We start from the raw sequence: 27,926 nt of genomic DNA, 5'->3' as shown, positions 1-27,926 counted from the left end.
ATTCTGAGGAACTCCTCACTTGGACAAAAAGTATTCATCACATACAAGGAAGTAAAAGCAATTGGTAATATGAATAACATCCTAACAGTACACTGATTAATGATTAAGTGTGCTGCAAACAATACATTTCAGTTTTAGAATAACAGAGATTTTCACAAATACAGTACCAGAAGCAAAAAGGATCTGAATTTCCCTCTAGTGAATGTAGCTTTGCGGAGGTAAAAGTGAAATGCACAATTACAAAACTATTCCATGATCTGTCCCTGGAATTAAAATATCTGATGTGCAGCAGAAGTCTTTTTAAATGCAAATTAATATTGTTTCTCTTTTACATCTATTTTTGAATATAAATAAGAAACCTATTGCAAACCTGTAAAAGGCCAGCATGCAGATATATATTATTTTTTTCCCCAAGCTTCCATTCAACAGGCCACGAGTGTAACTCTAACACTACTAAAAAAGCTACAGTTATGCAGTAAAAAAGTGCGCTTGTGACAGTTGGGAAGATGAAATAACAGAGCTAAATGAACAAATTTCAGGCTTACAATCCACAACCAATACTTTAAGAAGAGGCATCGCCTCAGTGAAGAAAGAAAACTGGGGCCTACAATCCAAACAAATACCAAATAAAGCAGCGCAAGACAAATGTGATAAATCATTTTAGTGGATAAAAGTGATGCATAAAAGTAATTTTTTATCCACAAAAAGGTCAACAAAATCTGCAAAAACTGTTACATTCATTAATAGTAACAAACATTATGTTCTGCAAAGTGACTGTGATAATGACTGTACTACAAATAAGCACGATTTGAAAACAAATGAACCTTTCAGAAATAATGTCAGCAAGAAACATGGATCATCAAGATAAAAGAGAAGTGTACTTTTCCTAGCAGATAGCGATGGCAAAAGGCTATCTCATATTTTCCGAGAGAAAAATTATGACATAACAGTGACTGGAGCAGTGAAACCTGGAAAAGGAACCAGACATGTTGTGGACACTGATTTTCAAAAGAAAATAACACAAGATACTGACTTTATCATTGAATGTTGTAGCTAAAAGTGAAGCAGAGGTTTGTGTGCAAAACTTACGTAAATTTCTAGATGTGAATAAATCTAGAAACACTATAGTTTATAGTGCTTCGAGAATTTTGGCATAAATTCTCGAACCATTCGGCCTTCCACTGTCTCAAACACATGATAGTTTAGATGTGAGTGGGAGAAAGGAACCCTGTCTACTGTGCGTCACCTGTCTGTGTGTGTTGGTCCAAAGTTTATCATGAGAAGACGGTAGGCACGGCAGTCGAACGGCACCAACAAGTATTTCTCGGTCACGCCGTGGAAGTTATAATGAAAGCACACAGCAGAACCAAGGAACTTCTGTGTTAGTATGTGCTGTTTTATAACTGTGGCTATTGTTACTGACGAAAAAACAATGGAGTTGAAAAAAAGATTTTTAGTAACTTTTAACTTCAACTTGCTAGAGGCAAGACAGGTGTATGGTTCCTGTATAATAGAGTCATAGTTATCAAACCAACTCTGTTGTAAATGAAACTTAATTGTTTCTAATGTGAGATGATATGGCTGACTTACAAGAAGTCAATTGTTTATGTGAGATGTGTGAAATTTGTTCTTTGTGGAAGTTCAAATATACTGATAGTCATTGAAAAGTATTCTTCGAATACCTCATTATCTCACAAAGAGAGAGAGAGTCTTAAAGGTTCCTGTGACTAGCATCATTCTTCGGAGAAGAAGTTTGTAGAGATTCCAGAAGCCGGCTATCCAGAGATGAAGATTGGATGCGCATTCCCAAGTAAGTCAACTGATGAAAGAGAAGTGGGGAGTTTGCACATACACTTCACACACTCTTAGTCGTCAAAAATGTTAGAAGTTGCCATGCTACCTCATAGGCATGATTTGATTTACAGCTGGTGTGTAAACAAAGAAGCCAGAAAAACAAAGGTTAAAATACAGAAACTGTGTTCAGAGTATGATAAATGAGAAGTACTAGACATAAGTAAGCTGCATCAAACATGGAATGCACTTGAACTATGAAGTGAAACAGTTTGTGTGGGATTCCATCAACAAAATACTTAAAGATCAACTTTCAAGAAATAAAACTGTTTATCAGCTTCCTGTATGTCGTGCTGAAAACAGTGAGGAAAGTAACAAGAGCAAGAGAAAAAAACAGTAATTTCAAAACCTTGAGAAACCACTTTAGGAAAAAGTATGCGGATTCATCCAACAAAACACCACACTATGTAACAATGAAATTGATCAATTATTGATAATATAATGTAAATGGAGAGATAAAAAATCTACTCACCAAGTGATGGCAGAGGAACACACACATAAAAGTATTTAACTTTTACAAGCTTTTGGAGCCGGTTGCTCCATCTTATGGAATAAGATTTGAAGGTGAAGGAAAAGGGGTGAAGAAAAAGGACTGAAGAGGTTTAGGGAAAAGGGTACAGTTCAGAAAAGTCACACAGAACCCCAGGTCAGAGGAGATTTACCAGACAGCATGAAAAGGAAAGACTGATTCTTGGGGTCTGCACTGGACGAGATTTGATAACCTGAGAACTTTAAGTTAGAAGACAGGATGATATGCATGACAAAGATTACTACTAAAACATCATACATGAGTTAATAAGAGTGCAAAGCTAAGTGTATTGTGTGTAACAGAGATGGGAGAGGGGATGGCGAAGAACAGAAAATGAAAGATGTAGAAAACAAAAAGGGAGTGAAGAAAGGAGTAGTTACTGTGAAGAAATGCTGACATGGAAGGAATTGATGTAAATTAAAGCCAGGTGCCTGGCGAGAACCAAGGAGACATATTGTAGTGCTCGATCCCACCTGCGGAGTTCTGAGAAACTGGTGTTCGGGGAAAGAAACTAGGGGGTGCATGTGATGAAACAGGCACTGAAGTCATGTTGTACAGTATGCACTGCAACAGGATTTTGTGTGTTGCCTGTATATACCCTCTGCCTGTGCCCATTCATCTTGTCTGATAACTGGATGGTAGTCATGCTGATGTAAAAGGCTGAAACGTGTTTACATAAGAGCTGGTATATGACATGTATCATTTCACATGTGGCTCTCCCTTTGATAGTATATGTTTTGCCAGTAACATGGCTGGAATAGGTGGTGATAGGAGAGTGCACAGGGCAAGTCTTGCAGCGGGGACCGTCACAAGAGTAGGAGCCATAGTGTAGGGAGATGGGTATGGAAGAAGCATAGGGTCTGACAAGGATATTGCAGAGTTTGAGAAGGTGACAAAAGGCTATTCTAGGTGTGGTGAGCAGAAGAATGGATCTCATTTCAGGGCATGTCCGCCCCCAGTAGCTGAGTGGTCAGCGCGACAGACTGTGAATCCTAAGGGCCCAGGTTTGATTCCCGGCTGGGTCGGAGATTTACTCCGCTCAGGGACTGGGTGTTGTGTTGTCCTAATCATCCTCATTTCATCCCCACCAACGCGCAAGTCGCCGAAGTGGCGTCAAATTGAAAGACTTGCACCCGGCAAATGGTCTACCCGATGGGAGGCCCAAGTCATATGACATTTACATTTTACTTATTTCAGGGCATGATTTTAGGTCATCATGGCCTTGTCGAAGCAGCTGAATAAGACATTCAAGACCAGGATAATACTGGGTGACAAGTGGTGTGCTCCAAAGTTGTTGTTTGGAGGGATCAGTACTACCAGGATTCGATGTGATGGCCCAGGAAATCTGCTTTTGAACTAGGCTGTTGGAATAATTACATCCAGTGAAGGCTGAAATGAGAGTGGTGGTGTATTGCTGCAACGAGTCTGCATCCGAACAAATACATTTACCTTGAATGCCAAGGCTATGTGGGAGGGAATGTTTGACATAGAAAGGAGGGAAACTGTCAAAATATTAAGTACTGTTGTTTGTTGGTAGGTTTGATGTGGAAAGAAGTGTGTAGCTGGCCTTCGGTGAGAATAAGATCTAAATCAAAGAAAGTGGCATGGATTCAGAATAGGACCATGTGAAATTTAATTGGGAGAAAGTATTTACAGATTCCAGGAATTTTGACAGGTCAGCCTTACCATGAGTCCATATGGCCAAGTGTCATCAATGCATCTAAACCAAACCAGGGGATGAAGGCTTATTGATCCCAGAAAAGCTCCCTCCAAGGGTCCCATGAAAAGGTTGGCATAGGAAGGAGCCATCCTGGTCCCCATAGACTTGCCCCTGATCTGTTCGTATGTCTGTCCCTCAAAGGTGAAGTAATTGTAGGTACGTATAAAATAGGTTAAGGTGAGCAAGAAGGGTGTCACAGGTTTGGAATCAGGTGAATGTTTACTAAGGAAATGTTCAACAGCAGACAGACCATGTATGTATGGGATGTTGGTATAGAGGAAGATGGCATCAATGGTGACAAGTGAGTTGGGTGGTTGGAGTGGGACAAGCATGGATTTCACGATCTTGAAATGGTAGGGTTCTTTAATACAGGAGGTAAATCTTTGTGCTACGGGTTGCAGGTGTTGATCAACTGAGACAGATATATGTTCGGTGGGTGTTCTGACTTCAGCAACTATAGGATGGCCAGGCCGATTGGGTTTGGAAGAAGGTAAGAGGTGGGCGTGCATGGTCTGGGTGGGGTAAGATGTTCTATGGATAGAAGTGTACGTCCTGAGGTTTTTAGGAGGGACTGCAGCTCAGTTTGAATCACGGGATGGGATCTTGATGGCAGATGCTGTATGTAGAGGTGTCAGACAGCTGGTGTAGACTTTGACTAACATACTCCTGTTGGTGAAGAACACCAGTGGTAGATCCTTTGTCTGACGGGAGAATATTGATGGAGTCATTAGCTTTTAGGGAATGTAGAGCCTGTAGTTCTGCAGAGGACAGGTTAGGATCATGTTGTAGGGACCTGAGGAAAGTCTTTGAAACAATGTTGGAAGTGAGGAATTCTTGGAAGGCTTGTAAAGGATGTTTCTGAGGTAGTGGGTGGCGGATCAAGTAGGGATTGTGGTCGGAACTGTTCAAGGCAGTGTCAAATGTCAGGTTTGCTGTTGGAAATGTTTGGGGATTCAGTTGCAGAATGATATTTCCGGTTGACATTACGTATAATGGCACGTAGGTCCTTCACCAAAGCACCATGGTTAAATGCAGATTCAGGGTGTAAAGGGGGCAGGGGAGGAGAAGAGTGCTTTGGATGAGAACTTGAGAACACTGTACTGTTGTGACTGGTTCTTGTGATTATAAGTTATTACTGGTATGTGAGACAGTGGTGAAGGCTGAAGGATGTTAAGGAGGTTGTCCAAGCTTGGTTTGTAGGAGAGGAGTAGTGGTTGATGGTGTGGGTGTTTGGGGAGCTGCAGAGGGACAATAAGGCAAACACCATTTGTTGAGGGAGTTTAGGAGAAGGTGGGATAGCTTTTTGAGGTGAAGTCCAGAATGTTGTTGCAGTCTGAAGTTGACTTGGCAGATGATACTATCCAAGGAAACATAAGGAGCACATAACTGCAGGGTTTTGTAGAAGGAGAGAAGTACTGCAGGATTTTGTAGAAGGAGAGAAGTATGGTGGAGTGGAAACCCACAGATGAGGTGTATACATCATAGATTAATCAGGTAAGAGCAAGAGATTGCTGCATTTCAAACTGTAAAAGAGGCTGGTGTAGAGCAGGATTATATCCAGAAACAGGGACTTTCAGCTTAGGCCTTAGGGAATAACTCCAAGGGACAAGCAGGTTTCAAGAAACAGAATGTGGGACTTTAATTTTGATAATGCAAAAGCATATTTTCAAAAGGAACGAATGTAATATGTGATGGGATTCATCATGGCAAAAGAGGACAGTTTAGAGTGTTAGAAATGGTGGTAATGGCAAAAATGGGAGGCAGAGCGCGGGAAAAGCTAGAAAAATGGAAGAAAAGCAGGGAAAATTTCGGAAAAATCAGACAAATTCGCATGAAAGTCATGAGAACAGACAATGGTTAACAAGAGACAAAGAGAGGGCAAGAACTTATCACCACAAAAGTGGTTGATATGATCTGAAAAAATTATTGGAAAAGAAGAAGAAATGATAGGCAAAGTAACTACTCCTTTCTTCGCTCCATTTTAGTCTTCTACATTTTCATTTTCTGACTTATCTATTTTTCGCCGTCCCACTCCCACCTCTGGTACATACAATGCACTTACTTAGCTTTTCACTCTTATTAATTCATGCACAATGTTTTAGCAATAATCTCTGTCTTCTGTATTACCCTGCCTTTCATTTTTAAGCTCTCAGGTTTTCAAATCTCATCCAGTGCTATCCCCAACAATCACTCTTTCCTTCTCATCCATCCAGTACGTCTCCCGGGTTCTGGGTGACTTTTCTGAACTATACCCCTTGACCTAAACCTTTTCCTTCACCCCTCTTCCTTGCCCTTCAACTTTTCTGCCAGAAGGAGGAGCCACTGGCTCTGAAAGCATTGTGTTTGTGGTCCCCTGCCACTGCTTGGCAAATAGATTTTTTAACTATCCATTTACTACACACTACATAACAAGTAACTTTCAAATTCCAAAGTCATTTGCAAATTTCATCAAAACGTGCTCTCCCTGACAAGTTAAGTGAGTGAACTTCCTCTTATTTATATTGTAGTAGATGTGCAATTCTACAATAATCACACATAAATTCATATTGTCTCAGCTCATCATCTCACCAAAAGTGACTTGTCCAATATCAGTTTGTAACTATGGACAAAAATGAAGAAACACATCAATAAAACAATCAATCCACTGACACATTCCACATCACAAAGTTTATTGTGAATATCATCTATGCAACATAGAACTAAATATCTACATCCAGCAGTAATATTTTAAATCATACTTACAAAAATTTTTTTAGCTGATCCTTTACATTACTTGCCATTTCTCGTCTCTCTACAAATCCACTGTTAATCATCTCTATCACATCAGCTGGTATCGGATAGTCACTAAGAGGAACAATGCAAGGAAAGGTCCTCTTTGATCTGAAATACATAAAACCACAAATTATGTAGTGGTTACAATACACAAATAATCATGGAAAATCCAGACTCTTCTCAGTTAATATTCTTAATTGCACAGATACATGCAAGTGTGTGTGTGTGTGTGTGTGTGTGTGTGTGTGTGTGTGTGTGTGTGTGTGTGTGTGTGAGAGAGAGAGAGAGAGAGAGTGTAAGTGTTCCTGGCTATCTCTGGAATTTCAACCAAACTTGGTACGCATATGAAAGTTAGTGCCGAGAGGCAATTCATATAAACGTTAAACACTCAAAGTATCCCTATCTGTAGGACTTGTGGGTGACAAAGAAGAGACATCTGAGCACAACTATGGAATGCCTGAAGAAATTTCAATTGAACTTGATACATATATGACTCACTACATGGAAAACATTTCCTGTTGTGGTACACCACTGACATTACCATCAGGAGTAGGGTGGGGATGACAATTAAAAGAATCAAAAACAAACTAAATTACTCTCAGATATAAAATTTTTGGGGTCACTGATGGGTGACCATTGTGGTGACACTGAGGATAGGGATGGTGATAGAATGGGGTGACATATAAAGCATGACTCTGGAATGCTTGGAACAGTTTCAACCAAATGTAGTACACATATGACTTAATATCTAAGAAAAATTACTGTGGTGGTAAGACACTCATAGCACAAATATTTGAGTATAGAGGGGTGGGAATGTGTTGACATGTATGCTTACATTCGGAATGCCTGGTGCAGTTTCAGCTAAACTTGGCACATCACTTGCTCTCTGGAGAAAAAGAAAGTCTGGTGGGGAGGGTGGGGGACAAGGCACCCCTAGCATCACTAGGAGAGGGGTGGGGGTGAGAGGAAGGTGGCATGTTAAAATAATCAAGAACTACCAATATTAGTGTTGAATCTAAAGATTTTAGAGTTGTTAGCCTGACTAGTAACAGATCTTATGGCATTCCAATCCTAGGAGCTTGGTAGGGACAGTGGTGGGGACAGGAATGGATCATATAAAAGTGGTGAAAAAAACAATGAATATCTGATCAAAATTGACCCAGGAAAGGGTGTGGGGGAGAGGATGGAAATGGGGTGATGTATAAGGCATGTGAGAAATGGCTAGAACAATTTCAACTGAACTTGGTACACACATCTCTTACTATCTGGAAAAACTCCATAGGTTGTCAGTTATCAATACTGGGAGAGTTGTGGATAACAATAATCAAGAATGATTGATTTTGAAAGTCATATCCAAATTCCTTTGTGGTCAATGGATGACTGATGACAGTCCCAAAAGCATTTCACTCCTACTGGCTGCTAGGTCGGGGATGGAGGAGGGGGGGAGGGGGGGGGAGGAAACCTTAAAAAAAAAAAAAACAAAAAAAAAAAACAGGCAATCAGCTAGCATTACTACAATATTCAATAAACTTGTATGATACACATGTATAAGCAATTTTTCAACATAGTAACTGAAATGTTTCTGTTAATAGTAATCAGTATTTAAGCCCACCATGCAAAAGGTTGAAAGCTGTGTTTCAAACCATGTTATCTTAATGCTCTGCATTTCACCAGTTTACTTAGAAAGCTACAGAAAGAAGTCTTCTTCAATATGTAGTTGGAACCATAAAGCAACTTGACATTTTACACAAATTCAAAATGCATTACCAAAAGTTGTTAGAACTACAAAAACAATATGAAGACCAACAAGTATTTGAAACCCACACCATCATATTTCTAATCTCAAATTAAACTAGTGAAACATAAGTCAGCTACAACAAAAAATGAACCTGAATAGCCTCTGAATGTTTGTAGCTCTATAAACTCAAGAAAGTTCATGTCACTCTTGAAATGCTGCTAAAATGTTCAAAATTAATTGTTTAAATACAACTGCTATTTAGAAGTTCATGATAGTAAAAGCACCATTGGCAATTACAGAACTAGTAGTACTAGTATTATTATTATTAGTAGTAGTAGTAATTTTATTGGTCCACAGATCTCTTTTATGACGATATGGGATATGTCTTGGTGTTACTATTTAAGAGTGACAAAAATAAAGTAATTATACAAGTATTTACAGGCTCATGTCTAGTACGATAAGGATGGGACAGGTAGTTTGCCATGGCCTAATAGCAGGTATTGGCATTTACTAGAAGTAATTTAGGGAAACAAAGGAGAATCTAAATCAGGATGGTTGGATGAAAATTGGAGCCTCCACCCTCCAAATACAAGGCCACGCTCTGATCAAAACAGTGTTCCTGCATTCAGTTAGTCCCTCGTGTACTACACTGTTTTACAAGTAAACTATTTAATAATAAACAAGGGTAATGCTACACTGAGTCAGCATCCCTCTATAATGAGTGAGAGGTTGAGCTCAGAGAGAGTATAAGACTGCGTAGCTTTTGGAAGTAAGATTCTCCAGAAAAGGAAAAAGGAAGAAAAAAATACAATGTGAAATTGTTTAGTGGAATGTTATATGTTTTATTATCATTATTATTACTTATTTGTGTCACACTTCTTACCAAACCCTACTCTATATTATCCAAGTAATCCTTCAATGTAAAAATGTATCGCTTAACAGCTACTTTTTAACTGCCTTTTTAAACAAGTTTGTTTTAGCAATGTCTTTTATCACTGTTTGTAATTTATTATACTGTTTCAGTCCTTGGTAGAAAATGCTATTTTGAGTTTTATGTTTATTCTTTCCTGGTAATTGTAAGTTCACTCTTGTTCCATGGTCAAGGATAGAGTTGTTTGTGCAGTACTTATCAATGTTATTTTTTGATGTGCACAACCGATTGGCACATACTGCAGAATGCTACTTACACTTAAGGAAAATAAGTGTTAAACAGAGAGAAGAAGAAACTTCAACTGAATCAAAAAAAGTAAAATCTATTTTCACACTTTTAAAAGTAAAGATATTAGTGATTGTGACAAAATACCAACACACTTAATTAAATAGTGTTGTCATGAGTTAAGTAACCATTTATGTTGTTTGTGTAACCTGCGATTTATCACATTTTCCAATACAATGGAATAAGCTATGATTAAGCCTCTTAAGAAGACTGCCTGGGTGAAATATCATATAGTTAAGCCTCAGTATAAGAAAGGGAACAATGAAATGCCAGCAAACTGTCTTGCATTATATTCTTTGTTATGTCAAAGGTATGTGACAGCATAACAACAAAAACAATCAATTTTTGACAAAATAATTTAATTGGATAGATAAAAAAAATCTACTCACCAAGTGGCAGCAGAACACACACACAAAAGGAGGTTATATTTAGGCAAGTCTATGTTAGTTCCGGGAAATATTCCAACAGAGCTAGAAATTGAGCTAGTATAGCATGTTAAAGACCTTGAATCCAGTCTACTTTTACTTACACTGAATGATACACAGAAACAGTTTCTAACAAACAGAAACTGAAGAGTTCACAAATTCTGACTGGCAGTCCATATGTTTCAGAGGTAAAAGCCAAAGTCATCATGAAAAGAACATTGGACATGCAGATAAACAGACTAAAAAGAAACTTTATTTGATAGGACTACTGGAGGTGAGAAAGATATGGACTTCTCTAATGACAATGATGATGATGTTCCTTGTCCATGTTGTAATGACTTATTTTATCCCTAAACCAAAAGGGCATGGCTCAGGTGTGTTCAGAAGCCAGTGTGAGCTCACAGTGGTTGTTCTGGGGTTTCACAAAGGGGAAAAATGTTTACATGTGACATTTGCAAATAAAAGTGATTATCTATAGAAGATATAAGATATGTCACTTTGTTCAACAACTCTCACGACATGAGATTGTGTAAGCTTTCTAATAATACTTTGTAATAAAGATACAAGGTATATTATAGCTCTCTTTTTTGGATCACAGTGCAGTTAATAGTTTTTAATGTTAACTTACAAAATATGAAGTTTATAACTCAAAAACTGTACCCACTGCAGAATTTTTCCCTTGTGGTATGTTAAAGATACGCATATTCACTGTTGTATATAAACAGATTGTAAGAAGAGTATTCATGACTTTATGAAAGATATTGTATGGACGTTCGGTAGTATTATCTAGTGTATTTGATGTCCAGATATGGAAGCCAAATAAAAGTAGTTTGTGTTATTGTACAAAAGTTGATAAAGAAACAATTATTAACTTTAATGAAGATAAAGAATCATTTGGGTTTCATTTATTCATTTATTAGGTGGCACAAAGGACCAGTGAGCTAGATTACACTGATACGTTTCTTGTAAACAACTGGAACTGTGTGAGATTTATAGAGAAGTACATTGAATATACAGGGTGAACACTAATAATAACAACAAACTTCAGGGACAGATTCCTGACTGGAAATGGAGGAAAAAAGGTCCTATGGGCTTGTGTGCCGAAATGCATCATTGCCATGACAGATGACGTACTGTGTTTCTTGTATGTTGCAGGCTCTGTGATTGATGTAGCATGCTGTAAGCAGCAGAATGGTCCGATATTCATGTCGGGAACAATCTGAGATTGTGTTTGTGTAACGGTCAAGAAGCAGCACAGCAATAACAAAACAAGAACCCACACAGGCACCAACCATATAACACAACATTTCAAGCCTTTTTTGGGTATTTGTGTGATCATGGGTCCTTTCTGACAGACAAACATGCAGGCAGGCAGCCAGTGCAATGTGTGTACACATTTTATAGGACTGTGTTCTACAGGATACTGAGACTAACCCTAGCACAAGCTCCCGACAAGTGGCCCACCAACACAGTGTAAGTCAAAGTACAATTACGTGTATCCTGCATCACAACTGATATGTCCCTATCACCTGCAATCTCATAGAGGCCACTGTGAAAATCTGTTGTGACGTGGATGCGCTGCAGCTCTGTATTGTGTTTCGGGGAAAATCTGTTGTGACGTGGATGCGCTGCAGCTCTGTATTGTGTTTCGGGATGATTAGTTGTCATTGAAATGCACACCATCCATTTCTGGATGCATGTCTGTAGGACCTTTTTTTCCTCCATTTCTGGTCTGGAATGCGTCCCTGCTGTTTGCCAGTTTTATTGATGTTCACCCTGTGTATAATATGTATTGAAAATCTTGTGAGTGGTGAGATTTGAGGGATTTGGATTAATACTTCCCCATCAGATGTAGGCATTAATTTACTATTTTTTTGCTTAAGAGACTATTACTTACTTTCAGTCGTGTGATGTCTGAGGTATAATAAATTTTTAGTCATTTTACACTGACATTATAATGTTATATTTTAACTAACTCCTCAGATTATTTTAGATAATCACTTAATGAACAGACTTCCTGGAGTTCTTTCAATTACAATTGCTACAAATCTATGCTTTGCTCCACAGATTTCTGAACAGTGACCAAAGATTAATACATGAAATTACAATGAAATCCAGACCATTAGTTGCTTACAGGCAGTGATAAATATCAACAGTTGAAAATGTGTGCCCTGAGAGGAACTCGAACCCGGGATCTCCTGCTTATATGGCAGATGCTCTATCCGACTGAGCCACCAAGGACAAAGACAACAGTGCGACTGTGGGAAATTATCTCTGACATGCTTCCTGCGAGACCCACACTTTCAGCTTACTGTCCACACACTACATTTGTAGTGCTCCTGCTCACTATAGTCATTACTAGTGGTAGCCCATCAACCGATTCCTGTAAGAGTTTGAGCAATGTGTGTGCATCCACACTGAAGAAGATCATTGGCTGGTAAGGCTTATCTATATGAAGATTAATACAGGTCAGGTTATTGTAAATGTTCCCGCATCCAGGTGTAGCATCAATCTTAACTCCTAGTGTAGTACTGTGAATGAATGTAGGACATCTGATGCTCTTCTGTATTTACAGGTAAAATTGTCCACTTATCTATATCTGATAGTCAAAATCCTTTAGTTTCTAGGTCTCTTCCTGATGTTATGCAAGTAGAAAATTTTATCATCTGTAAAATCTTAACATACTTAACTTCAGTTTCACTCTCGTCCAATTTGATTAGGTATAATTTTATGCTGACATACATTTAAAAGTTTGTGATAGCAAATTAGTGTTTGAAATTGTTGCCTTACTGCATATCATTGAAGACCCTCAACTTAGGATCTGCCAAGGGAATACTAGCATTCTGGTTCTAATGAATTTCTATTTTTTGGACATGTTCCACATCATCAAGAATCGTCTCACTGTGGATCCATGGAGTGAACAGTATGATCACATCATCTTAACTCTGTTGTTGTGGGATTCAGTCCAGAGACTGGTTAGATGCAGCTCTCCATGCTACTCTATCCTGTGCAAGCTTCTTCATCTCCCAGTACCTACTGCAACCTCCATCCTTCTGAATCTGTTTAGTGTATTCATCTCTTGGCCTCCCTCTACGATTTTTACCCCCCACGATGGCCTCCAATACTAAGTTGGTGATCCCTTGATGCCTCAAAATACACCCCACCAACTAATCCCTTCTTCTAGTCAAGTTGTGCCACAAATTTCTCTTCTCTCCAATTCTAGTTAATACCGCCTCATTAGTTATGTGATCTACCCATCCAATCTTCAGCATTCTTCTGTAGCACCACATTTCGAAAGCTTCTATTCTCTTCTTGTCTAAACTGTGTATCGTCCACGTTTCACTTCCATACATGGCTACACTCCATACAAATACTTTCAGAAACGACTTCCTGACACTTAAATTTATACTCAATGTTAACAAATTTCTCTTCTTCAGAAACACTTTCCTTGCCATATCAGTCAACATTTTATATCCTCTCTACTTCGACCATCATCAATTATTTTGCTCCCCAAATAGCAAAACTCATTTACTACTTTAAGCATCTCATTTCCTAATCTAATTCCCGCAGCATCACTCGATTTAATTAGACTACATTCCATTATCCTCATTTTACTTTTGTTGATGTTCATCTTATATCCTCCTTTCAAGACACTGTCCATTCTGTTCAGCTGCTCTTCCAGGTTCTTTGCCGTCTCTGACAAAATTACAATGTCATCGGCGAACCTCAAAGTTTTTACTTCTTCTCCATGGAGTTTAATTCCTACTCTGAATTTTTCCTTTGTTTCCTTTACTGCTTGCTCAATATACAGATTGAACAACATCGGGGAGAGGCTACAACCCTGTCTTACTCCCTTCCCAACCACTGCTTCCCTTTCATGTCCCTCGACTCTTATAACTGCCATCTGGTTTCTGTACAAATTGTAAATAGCCTTTCGCTCCCTGTATTTTACCCCTGACACCTTTAGAATTTGAAAGAGAGTATTCCAGTGAACATTGTCAAAAGCTTTCTCTAAGTCTACAAATGCTAGAATCGTAGGTTTGCCTTTCCTTAATCTTTCTTCTAAGATAAGTTGTAGGGTCAGTATTGCCTCACGTGTTCCAACATTTCTACGGAATCCAAACTGATCTTCCCCCGAGGTTGGCTTCTAGCAATTTTTCCATTCGTCTGTAAAGAATTTGTGTTAGTATTTTGCTGCCATGGCTTATTAAACTGATAGTTCGGTAATTTTCACATCTGTCAACACCTGCTTTCTTTGGGATTGGAATTATTATATTCTTCTTGAAGTCTGAGGGTATTTCGCTCGTCTCATACATATTGCTCACTAGACGGTAGAGTTTTGTTAGGCCTGGTTCTGCCAACGCGGTCAGTAGTTCTAATGGAATGTTGTCTATTCCCGGGGCCTTGTTTTGACTTAGGTCTTTGAGTGCTCTGTCAAACTCTTCACGCAGTATCGTATCTCCCATTTCATTTTCATCTTCATCCTCTTCCATTTCTATAACATTGTCCTCAAGAACATCGCCCTTGTATAGACCCTCTATATACTCCTTCCATCTTTCTGCTTTCCATTCTTTGCTTAGAATTGGGTTTCCATCTCAGCTCTTGATATTCATGCAAGTGGTTCTCTTTTCTCCAAAATTCTCTTTAATTTTCCTGTAGGCAGTATCTATCTTACCACTAGTGATATGCGTCTCTACATCTTTACACTTGTCCTCTATCCATCCCTGTTGAGCCATTTTGCACTTCCTGTCGATCTCATTTTCGAGACGTTTGTATTCCTTTTTGCCTGCTTCATTTACTGCATTTTTATATTTTCTCCTTTCATCAATTAAATCTGTTCTGTTACCCAAGGATTTCAATTAACCCTCGTCTTTTTACCTACTTGATCCTCTGCTACCTTCACTATTTCGTCTCTCAAAGCTACCCATTCTTCATCTATTGTATGTCTTTCCTTCATTCTTGTAAGTCATTCCCTAATGCTCTCCCTGAAGCTCTCTACAACCTCTGGTTCTTTCAGTTTATCCAGGTCCCATCTCCTGAAATTTGCACCTTTTTGCAGTGTTCAGTTTTAATCTACGGTTCATAACCAATAGATTGTGGTCAGAGTCCACATCTGCCCCTGGAAATGTCATACAATTTAAAACCTGGTTCCTGTCTTACCATTATATAGTCTATCTGAGACCTTCCAGTACCACCAGGCTTCTTCCATGTATACAACCTTCTTTTATTATTCTTGAACTAAGTGTTAGCTATGATTAAGTTACGCTCTGTGCAAAATTCTACCAGGCAGCTTCCTCTTTCATTCCTTACTTCCATTCCATATTCACCTACTACATTTCCTTCTCTTCCTTTTCCTACTATCGAGTTCCAGTCACCCATGAGTATTAAATTTTCATCTCCCTTCACTATCTGAATAATATCTTTTATCTCATCATACATTTCATCAATCTCTTCATCATCTGCGGAGCTAGTTGGCATATAAACTTGTACTATTGTGGTAGGCATGAGCTTGGTATCTATGTTGGCCACAATAATGCATTCACTATGCTGTTTGTAGTAGCTTATCCGCATTCCTATTTTCGTATTCGTTATTAAACCTACTCCTGCATTACCCCTATTCGATTTTGTATTTATAACCCTATATTCACCTGACCAAAAGTCTTGTTCCTCCTGCCACCAAACTTCACTAATTACCACCATATCTAACTTCAACCTATCCATTTCCCTTTCTAAATTTTCTAACCTACCTGCCCGATTAAGGGATCTGACATTCCACGCTCCGATCCGTAGAACGCCTGTTTTCTTTCTCCTGATAACAACGTTCTCCTGAGTAGTCCCCGCCTGGAGATCTGAATGGGGGACTATTTTACCTCCAGAATATTTTACCCAAGAGGACGCCATCATCATTTAACCATACAGTAAAGCTGCATGCCCTTGACAAAAATTACGGCCAGATCAGTCAATCATCCAGACTGTTGCCCCTGCAACTACTGAAAAGGCTGCTGCCCCTCTTCAGAAACCACACATTTGTCTGGCCTCTCAACAGATACCCCTCCATTGTGGTTGCACCTATCTGTATCGCTGAGGTGTGCAAGGCTCCCCACCAACAGCAAGGTCCATGGTTCATGGGGGGATCTTAACCCTAAAAAAGCTAAATTTTACTAGAAGATCACAAACTATATTCGTGCATGATGTAATTTTGCATCACTACAGTATTCAAATTCACAATCCTGTTAGTACCATGACAGTAGCCATGTTCAGCACAAACAGATGTCAATTTTATCTGTGTGAAATGAACTGTTGTAACCCATTAATTATTTGTGTAGTAATGTAAATATCAAGCTAAACAGCAGGTTTGTACTCAATTCCTATTTATAGTTATTTAGCATCTATAACACCAATTAATTAAACCAGTCAGTTACTTACTTATTGTGTTCAGCAAAATGAAGGAGACCTTTCAGAGATGTGGAATAAGTCAAGTTATAAATTATGAAAAGGATAGATTGCTGGTCATCATATTGAGTCATAGACAGGCACAACAAAAACAATTCTGTAAATTTTAACTTTTGGCCAAAAGGCCTTCTTCTGAAGTAGAAGACACACGCACATACAGCAGTAAAGCACAGAACCAGAGAAGGAGGAAAAGACTGGAGGATGTGTTGCCGGAATAGAAGGCTGTGCAGTGCTGGAGTGGGAGCAGGGAAGGGGATAAGTAGGCCGGGTATGAGCATCTTGGAAATGGTGAAAATGGTCAGCTTTTTGTGTGCTATGATAGTAAGAGTCAATGGAAAGAGTTTGAAGGACAGTGAAATCACGTGTAGGTGACAAGCTATTGCTCATCCACACCTGATCTCAAAACGTGCGAGTCGGATGGCTGTAAAGCAGGCTCTGTGGAGGATTTGATGACATACTACAATGCTGGTGCGAATGTTTCAGAGCCCACCATTCAGCACACAAGAGAGGTACCTCCGCATGTGGTGTTCTGACATGAAAAAAGATCACCCCGTGTACACTGGTAACAGTGCCACTGGGCTTGACAAATGACTGGCCACCATGACAACCATGAATTTTCAGAATACATCTTTTTCAACACCATCCTTAAGAACAATCTCAAGCATCATCGAGCAATTTTCATCAACCAAATCAATTTTATTACCTGACTTAAGTCAAAAACATGAATGAGATATTGTATACATTTAAGAAACACAATGTGGTACAAATGATTGCAAAACAAGAATAGATGGCATGACATGAGTTATAGAGAGATCTCATTCAAAGTATGGAAGTGTAACGTTTTGCAGTATTTCACATCACACACCTTAGATGCAGAATCTGCTTCAAATAAGCCAGCTTCCGATCTGGGCAATCTTGCACAGAACAGGTTTTGAATCTTACCCAGCATATCAAGGATGACTTCAGGATAGATCTCATCAGTGGTGTTCCTTTGTTGAACTGAGTATGGCCTTTAATACGGTAAACTTCCTAAGGATGTGTTCTTGCTCCCACCCTACTTAACTTGTACACGCATATCAAGGATGACTTCAGGATAGATCTCATCAGTGGTGTTCCTTTGTTGAACTGAGTATGGCCTTTAATACGGTAAACTTCCTAAGGATGTGTTCTTGCTCCCACCCTACTTAACTTGTACACAATGCCAAGAAAAACAGTAGTCACAATATTATGAAAAGGAAAGTTGCTACTCGCCATATAGCTGAGATACTGAGTCACAGATGGGCACAACAAAAAGACTGTCACAAATAAAGCTTTCAGCCATTAAGTCCTTCATCAACAATAGACCACACACACACACACACACATACACACACACACACACACACACACACACACACACAGACGCGCGCGCGCGTGTGCGTGCAACCGCAACTACACACACGAATGCAGTCTCAGGCAACTGAAACCACACTGTGAGAAGCAGCACCAGTTCGTGATGGGAGTGGCAACTGGGTAAGGGTAAGGAGGAGGCTGAGGTGGGGAGGGGGAGGGATAGTATGGTGGGAGTGGTGGACAGTAAAGTACTGCAAGTTAGACAGATGGCATGGGAGGGTTGGGGAGGGGAAGGGGGGGGGATAGAAGAAAAGGAGAGAAGTTTTTGACTGGGTGTGATGGTGGAATGACAGCTGGGTAGTGCTGGAATGGGAACAGGGAAGGGGCTGGATGGATGACAGTGACCAACGAAGGTTGAGTCAGAGGATTACGGGAACATAGGATGTATTACAGGGAAAGTTCCCACCCGCCCAATTCAGAAGAGCTGGTGTTGGTGAGAAGGATCCATATGGCACAGGCTGTGAAGCAGTCATTGAAATGAAGGATGTCTTGTTTGGGAGCGTGTTCAGCAACAGGGTAGTCCAATTGCTCCTTTGCCACAGTTTGTTGGTGGCCAATCATGCGGACAGACAGCTTGCTGGTTGTCATGCCCACGTAGAATGCAGCACAGTGGTTACAGGTTAGCTTTTAGATCACATGACTGGTTTCACAGGTAGCACTTCCTTTGATGGGGTAGATGGTGTTAGTGACCGGACTGGAGTAGGTGGTGGTGGGAGGATGTATGGGACAGGTAGTCAGTACTTTCCACCTCTGCAATAAACATGCAACAAGTTAAAAGTCTCTTGGATAGGAACTTCCCTCAGTCACAGCTCTGCAGCTCTGCCCTAAATACCTTGGGGTTATTCTTGACAGGAGTCTGACATTCAAAGAGCAATGTAATGGTGTCAGAATGAAGGTCGCACCATGAAGTATCTTAAGAAAATTCAAAAGCCGCAAGTTGGGGAGCAAGACCATATGTGCTTTGGACGTCAGCTCTAGCCTTGTGACAATTGCTAGTAGAATATGCTTCCCCTGTGTGGTGTCAATCCTGCCACTCAAAACGGGTTGACATTGGACTTCACCAAATTTACTGCCAGCTAAAAGGATGCTAGATACTGACCGTAATGAAGAAGATCCAAGTTCTGGCACTACCTGCCATCGGATGGATAGTAACAGTGAAATCCTGAGGAGCAAAGTCAACACAGATGATAGACAGGCCCTTCACTGGCATGAACCTATTGCTCAGTGTCTTTACAGCAGGAAAAGCTTTATCAAAAATGCTGCCCCCACACTGAAGTCAAAGGCAGAAGAGAGGTTCCAGCATTGGCAGGACAGAGATAAACATGATTGGATACCACCAAAAGAAGAGCTACCCCATGAAACATCCTGCCCTGTCTGACATGGAGATCTCTTAACCAACTTCACATGGGAAATTGTCAAAGCAAAAATGTGATGTTAAAATAGGACAAAGCGATAACCAAGATGTGCCATGTGCACGTGGTCCTGGGCAGACAATGACCCATCTCCTTCACTGCTCTGGTACCCCACATCCTCAAGTACTGTATTATGATGCGAGAGGGTCTGGCAGCAACAAACCCAACAGCAGTGCGCTTTTCGGAGGCACTGTACTTCTTTTAAATGATTGTCACTGACATGCTGAGAAGAAAAACAAACTGCAGATGGTGCTCTGCAGCAGACGACCCTATGTGTTCCCGTACTGATGCAATGACACTGTCAGTTAAGACTGCAGTAGGCACAGGATTATCAAGACTGGACCTTTAATCAATGGAAATATGTCACCTGGTCAGATAAGTCACTTTTCTTGTTACACCATCCTGATGGTTGTGTCTAGAAATGCTATCATCCAGCTGCATGATTGCTCAAAATATGCACCCTATCATGGATCAGGAAGGCGGGGCAGTATCATGTTATGGGAGGCATTACTCTTGGCTTCTGTGAGCCTTGTAACAGTAATTTTAGGCACCATGACAGATGTGAATTATGTGAACACTGATTCGAACCATTCATGCTTCATGTCTTCCCCAAAAATGATGGTATAGTGTAGCATGTGATTCTTCGAAATAACATGTTTGACAATTATCTCTTAGGCTGACAAAAGATGTTCATAAATATTAAAAAGATATTTTAAGTAGTTAGTAAGTGTGGAACAGCCAATAATGCATGCCCTTTTATGGTGTGTGCGCAGACTTGTTGAAAGTGGAGTGAACTCAAAACATCAGCAAGGTGCTGATGCGTCTCTCCACCTCTTGTGGAGGCCCACTTAAGCTCTGAAGTAACGGCCAGGTGGTGCCTTCGAACTTATGAACAAAAGTGACTGGTGACAATGGCCCCATCCAGAAACAGAAGAAGAGACAATCTGTAATCTATTGACTACTCTCTTGTAACAGTCTGTGTTGCAGGTATTTATTTCAGAGATGGCTTTTTATTTGAAAACTGGATTACTGTTGCTAAACCACGACAAAAATATATTGGAGAAACATATGTTTGGATAACAGCTTCTGTTATACATCTAACTATATGAGAGTAATACCATAGTGATCTGTATACTGGCAACTGTATGTGTTTATGAAAGAGGTAGAATACATGTAAGTTTGTTAAAAGCAAATACGTTATTTCATAGTCAGTTGTAGTAGTTGGGCACTCTCTTACAGCACTAAGCTCTCTGAAGATGGCAATGATGTCACATGGCCAGAGACAGTGGCACTGCATAGCAGATCCACTGCATCAAGAAACTACGAAAAGGCAAAAAGGCAACTGACAAGTTTAAGGAACATAACATTTATTAAAAAAAAACTAGAAGCATGACAGATCATAAATGAAGTTGTTTGGAGCAGTTCTACCACAAGAACCTATCTTTTATTTCACTTTAATGGCATCTTCCATCAGGATATCTGCCCACCTCATAATGCCAATATAATGTTACTGTTGTTTGAGGAGCCTGATAGTTAACTCATATTGATGTCTTGCCCACCAAATTGGCCTGATCCGAACCCAAAGGAACATATCTAGGATGCTATTGGGTGCCAGCTCCACAAACAAATCACCACCCATAATTTAAGGGAATTCCATGACCTGTACATAGATGTCTCATGTCACATATCACAGAAAATCTATCTACAATTTGTTGAATCCATATCACACAGAATCACTGCAATGTTGCATTCCAAAAGTGGACCAACATGCAATTAACCAGATGGTCATGATGAATGGGCTCATCAGTAGAAGAATTAAAGGGTATGAAGAACATGATAACATTCCCGATGTTGTACAATCTCTACAATTGTGAAGAAACCAAGGAGAAATTTGAAAAAGGAATTGAAGTTCAGGAGTAAGAAATTAAACACTGAGATTTACCAATGACAATGTAAATGGCTTCAGCAGCCAGAGGCTGCATTCATGTGTGTGTGAGTTTCATTTGCATATGTGTGTGTGTGTGTGTGTGTCATCTATTTTTGATGAAAGCTCTATTGGCCAAAAGCTTATATTGTGACAGTCTTTTTGTTGTGCCTATCTGCAACTCAGCATCTCCGCTATAAGGTGAGTAGCAACTTTCCTTTTCATAATATTTTACATTCCATCCTAGATTTTCCATTGTTTGACAATGTAAGTCTGTCATAGATGGCAAATGGGATGGAAGATCATCTGAACAAAATGGACAATGTCTTGAAAATTGATTGGAAGATGAACATCAGTGAAAAAAGTAAAACATGGGTAATGCAATGTAGTTGAATTAAATTGGGCTGTGCTGACTACCAGTAAATTAGAATAGGAAATGAGACACTAAAAGTAGTAGGTGAGTTCTGTTACTTGGTTTGCAAATAACTGAAGTAGAAAAGATATAAAATTGGGTCTGGCAACAGAAGAAAATCATTTTTAAAAAAGAGAAACACTGAATATAAATTTAAATGTCTGGTAGTCTTTGTGAAGATATCTGTCTGACATGTAGTCTTATATGATAGTGCAAGGTGTACAATAAATAGCTCTGCTGAGGTGAGAATAAAAGCTTTCGAAAGGTGATGATACAAGAGAATGCTGAACAACTAATAAGTAGATTAGATAACTAACTGAGACATAATGAACTGATTAACAGATAGAAGAAATTTATGGCACAACTTGACTAAAAGAAGGGAACAGTTAGTAGGACACATCCTGAGTCATCAGGGGATCATCAAATTGTTAATGGGGAATAATGGGGATACACAGAAGGGGGTAAAAGCTGTAGAGGGAGACCAAGGATCGACAACAGGAAGCAGGTTCAAATGAATGCAGGTTGCAACAGTTATTCTTAGATGAGAGCGTTGCAAAGGATAGACTACTTTGGAGAGCTACACTTAACAACTCTCTGAACCGAAGAAGAAGATAATTAATAACAATGACAAGCACTAATGCCACTTGACAGTTTCATGATAGCTAGTTTTGCTTGCTCCCTATATGCTACTACAAATAGATACTTTCAGGGCATGCAACAAGAGAACTCAAACATTAGTGAGAATAATTAACTGTTATAAACTATTCCCATACATTGTATTATGAATTATTGAATCAAAAGGAGAATAAACTATTCCCATACATTGTATTATGAATTATTGAATCAAAAGGAGAATTCACTTGGAAAAACTAAAATTATAGGGAAACAGAATAAGTTGATACTTACCTTCAGGAGACAGAATTCCAATACAACTAAGAAACCTTTAAAAGTGGAAAATCTACTCTATCTAATATCAGGGAGAGAGTAAAGTGCTCTCATACCATCATGAAAAATATATTCCCAGATTTAAAACCCTTTAGTTCCTTCTCAGGAAGGAAAGAGGGATATGTCTGGGACTCTTGGGAAGCGGAGGTAAAGCACTCAGACCCCTAGTTGAGATGGATCCATCTGTGGTCTGAGTGACCTTTCTCTCCTTCCTAACACTCCAAAACCTACCCTTATTTCAACCCTGAGGAAGGAACCAACAGTTCAACAAGCATGGATCAGTTCTTCACTTTCAAATCTATCTTATCTGCAATTTTGCTACCTGAACACAAGTACTGGCCAGTCATACTGTCTGCTTGTAGTTTAAGTGAATAACCGGCATTATTCGCTTATTTATTTAGTCCAGTGTTCCTCCCCCTTGTAACTGTCCAGATCCTCCTCCCCCCCCCCCCCCCTCTCTTTCCATCTCCTCCTACCCTCTCTCTTTCCATCTCGTCTTCCTCCTCTCTTTCTTTCCATCTCCCACTTCCCATTATCTCCATCCATCCTGTCCAAATCCTCTTCCCCCTTCTCTCTGGCTTTATATGTACTGCGCATGTCTCTGTCTCCCCCTTCTTTCTTTCTCCATCTTGTCCTCCCACTTACTGTTCCCATCTCTCCATCCTCTATCTCTCTTTCCATCTCTTCCTCCCCCACTGCTCCCTCTGTCCATTTCCTACTCCTCCCCATCTCTTCCTCTCCCATCTCTCTGTCCATCTACTACATCCGCCCCTCTATCTCCTACTCCCACCTCTCTCTGTCCATCACCTCCTGCCACCCATCTGCCTCTCCAGCTTCCCTTTCCCACTCACTCTGTCAAACTGCTTCTCCCATCCATCTGTCCATTCCCTCCTCCCATTTCTCTCTGATTATCTCTTCCTACTCCTCTCAGTGTTCAATTTTTCGTCCTACCTCTGTCCATCTCCTTCTACCTCTCTCTATCTGTCCACCTTCTCTTTCTCTCCCTATCTCTGTCCACCTCATCCTCCTCCTCCTTTCACTGCCAATCTTCTTCACCCACATCTCTGTCCATCCCCCTCTCTCTGCCCATCTCCTCCTTCCACCTTCTCTATCTATCTCCTCATCCCTCCTCTCTCTGTGCATTCCTCTCTCCTCTCCATCTGTCCATTTCTCCTCCCCTCTCTGTTCATCTCCTCCTACCCTCTCCGTCTGTCCATCTCATCCTCTAAACTCCATCTGGCCATCTCCTTATCCCCCTTTATGGCTATCCTTCTCTATGTCAATTTCTTACCCCTAACTCTACCTCTACATCTCCGTCCCCCTTTCTCTGTCTATCTCATGCTCCCCCCCCCCCCCCCTTCCCTATCCATCTCTACCACCCACCTCTCTCTGCTCAGCCAGACCCATCCACATGTAAACAACCTGGAATGCATTCTAATATAGGGTGTGTAAGCAGAGAAGGAAAAAAAATTCCAAGGTTTTTCCCTGATTTCCAGGCTACAAAATGCACTTTCTCCCAGGTGAAAACACACTTTTTCGATGATATGTGACAGTATACATTCCCTTGGGATCATAAAACCTATCAGTCCTTTGAATGGTTAAGGTTTTATACACTGGCATTGAACTTTCCATCACTTTACCTGAAACAAACCCCAGAAAAAAAAAATGCGTTTTGGAAAGATCTTTGATTTGCAGAAACATGTACTCTGCAAATTTTCGTATTACGGAAGTATATAGTCAAATTCCACCAAACACAGAATGTTAGTTTCTGAAGCATTGAAATCAAGATCGCAATGTACTTTTGTAAGCCAATCATAGCTCATGTCACTTGATCTCGGCAGCTCATGATAGCAGATATTCATCGTGTTTACATGGGGTTCCCAAAACTGGATTTCGTAAACCGATCTCCCAGTACTGCTTCTGGGTGTTCATGTAAATACTTAAAAACTGACTCTGAAAATCTGCGTCTGGTTGCCAGTTTTTCAGTTCTGTAATCAATTTTCGCTCCCATGTAAACACAGCCAGCATTGAAACATGCTTGAGCTGTCAGGTTTCGTCTTGTTTTCAAAAATTTTGGCTAATATTGACAAAGTGGCTTTTTGAATGGTGAAGGATAAGTAGAAATATTACACTGACGATGTTTGCACCTCGTCTAACTGAAGGGAAATAGTGATTGAGCTGACTAAATCATAAACTATATGTGCTGTTTTCCAGGTGCCGTAGTTAACTGGGCTAGCAAATCTGCTACAGACCTTAACATGTAAACACGACTTTGAAAAACCATTTCCAAAATTCTGTTTTCACTTTCAGAAGATGTGTTGCATGTAAACATAGTGATTCAGAGCATAGGATACGTGATATAGTCAGAATACAGCAACATCACTGTTAAGTAGCACAAACACACAAATAAGAAAAGTTAATGGTTTAAATTAATGTAAATTGTGTAGCTACACGAAACGTTAAGCTTCCACATATAACATTTGTCTTTTTTGTGTGTATTACACTTTGACACATCACACTAATGCGGCAGTAAAATTTTAAGTAATGACGTAAATGTATGGTCTTCGGGGCTCAAAATTCTTCTAAGTGGCTGGCCCTCAAAGTGTTAAGCTTTACATGAAACTCAAACGCTTAGTGATTTAAGAAATTCAAAGCACTTTTACACACATAAAATAACTCATATTGCATAAAATAAAAAGTACTTTTAAAGTAACACTTTTCAAACGACCAATTGCAATATTTTCCCGCAACCTGTTAGAATTCATTTCCGCAATTGTCAGAGGGTGCCAGAAAATGGCTTTACTGTGCCTGCACAGCTATGATGACGTAGGTAGCCCATATGTGTATCACATTAAGAGATCTTAAATTACATCATAAACGAAACATGACATCAGAGGATACTCCAAGAGCATCAGAATTTCGTAAACCAGACTAAAATGCATAATTCGACTTAAAGAGCACATCTGTATATCCAGCTTCACAAGGAAGTAGGCCCCAAGCTGATCATAAACTTTTCAGTGTGGTTTTTGGAGTGCAAATTTTCTTGGAGTATCAGTACTGTATTTATCTCATGTTTAGTTCTTTATTATGGCATAATGCCATATGTCTCAAAAGATAACAACATTCACTTGAAATTCTGTAAACAGTTGACATTAGCCAATAGTGTTTCAAAGAAATTGACTGCCTCTGCTGAAAACATTAATTAAAGAATTTTTTTTTGGCAAATTGACAAAAATAACTTCATTGTTCTGCAAGGTAATTAATACTTGGCTGCCAAAAACCTGGAAATAAAATAAAATCTGAAAACTGAAATTAGTAACATATTTTAGCTTCCCATAATTAAGTGAAAATTTTAATTCACTTTATGGTTCCTGGCCACAGAAATCTGTTTTGTTCTTAGAGCTGTAAACCAAGAGGAAACAGCAAAATCACTAAACGCAAACATGGTTCACATGGAGACTACCCCTCATCCCACTACAAATCAGACTGCTCTGCACATGTGCAAATCTGGCAGCTTGGGTGCACCAGAAAAATGTTTCCAGGTAGCATCTGGCTGTTTGTTGTTACTGATGATACAGCTCGCGTCTAGTTACCTTGGATACAGGTAACGGCCACACTTCAAGTAGTCCAAAGTGGGAGAAGGTACTGCTCATATGCGACTCAACTGTGCATGCGCATAAGCCTGCTGGCAACTATCAAACAAACCTAATGTGACATCACACCCATCAGAAGCAGTTTGTTGTTATGAAGTATTGCATAGTCTACGTCCTAAAGCCTTTGACACACTTTGCTGTTGGCAGATCCTTGTATGTGTGCTGTGTTTTGTTGCTGTAAATGGCACATTTCCTTTGCAACTTAAGTTTTATTTATTTTTTTCCTCGTTTCTGTTTTACTGCTGCAGTATTATATTGCAATAATGGGATACAGTAAAATTCTTTGTCAGAGTATCAGTTCTTATCAGTCAAAACTACAAAAATTTTACTGAAAACTATACCAATGAAAAATTCCTGCATTTTTCCTAGTTTTCTCACTGATGAAAAAAATCCTGGGTTTTTCTCGGATTTCCCAGTTGTCCCAGAGCATATACACCCTGCAATACTAACTGCACAATATGCCAGTTCTTCAGGACAGTTTTAGGCATCATGTGTTGGCAAACCTTTCCATCCTCCATGCCTATGGGAACTAGATGATTCTTACTGGTTAAAATAATGGTTATGAAGGAGATGTGAAATATAAACACATATATACTAGCCCTTTACCTACTGCTACACCCACAAACATGTGCAGCACATATACTGCACAAATCTCCTACTCCCCCCTCTCTGTTCATCTCCTTGTCCTCCCTTTCAATTACCCACCTCCTCTTCTCCCAATCTCTTTCCATCTCCTCCTCTGCCTCTCTCTATCTATCTCTCTCCATCTCATCCTCACCATTCTATCTGTCCACCTCCTCCTCATGCCTCTCTCTGTCTGTACCTTCTCCCCCTATCTCTGCCCATATCTGCCTCCCTCCTATCTCTGTACATCTCTTCCTCCTCCTGTCTCTGTTTATTTCCTTCCCCTCTCTCTGTCCAACTCCTCCTATCCCTCTTCAACTCCTCCTCTGCCATCTTCCTTTTCCACCTGCCCTCTGTTCCTCTCCATACTCCATCTGCCTCCTGCACTCCCTCCCCCCCCCCCCCTCCCACCTTTGTTTTCTCTTCCCCTTCTTCCTTTTCCACCCTTCAATTACCCAACTCTACTGTCCACCTACCTTCCACCCCTCCCCTTCTTCAACCTCTCTCTATGGCCTCCTCCTCTGCTCTCTGACCATTTGGTTTTCTCTTTCTCTCACTCTCACTCTCTCCATCCGCTCCTCCACCATTTCTCTGTCCATTTCCTCATACCTCTCTCTGTCTGTTCATCAACTACTCAGCCCTCTCTCTGTGTCCATCTCATCCTTCCGCCTGTATCTATCCATCTCCACCTCTGCCCTGTCTCTCCAATTCCTCCTCTTCCTCTCTCTCTCTATCTCTCTTAACAACTTAACCACACAGTACTTGTTCTCCGGCAATAAATATAGGACCTCTGCAGACCTATTGTACAGAGCAGAGTCGAGCATCTGAATTAGAGGCTCACATAGTTCTGCGAATGTGTA

General features: G+C 40.0%; 1 protein-coding gene across 1 annotated transcript in view; it reads right to left on the bottom strand.

Annotated features, from left to right (window-relative positions):
* The window catches only part of LOC124622442 (putative helicase MOV-10), a 447,321-nt gene that overhangs the window by 250,276 nt on the left and 169,119 nt on the right, over positions 1-27,926 (bottom strand). The window contains exon 7 of the mRNA XM_047148140.1: positions 6,843-6,980. Within this exon, the coding sequence (XP_047004096.1) occupies positions 6,843-6,980 (138 nt within the window). The remainder of the gene's footprint in view (positions 1-6,842; positions 6,981-27,926) is intronic.

Source organism: Schistocerca americana, chromosome 7, assembly GCF_021461395.2.
Source record: "Schistocerca americana isolate TAMUIC-IGC-003095 chromosome 7, iqSchAmer2.1, whole genome shotgun sequence".
Lineage (NCBI taxonomy): Eukaryota > Metazoa > Arthropoda > Insecta > Orthoptera > Acrididae > Schistocerca > Schistocerca americana.
The sequence above is the reverse complement of the archived record's forward strand: the minus strand, read 5'-3'. Positions and strand labels throughout refer to the sequence as shown.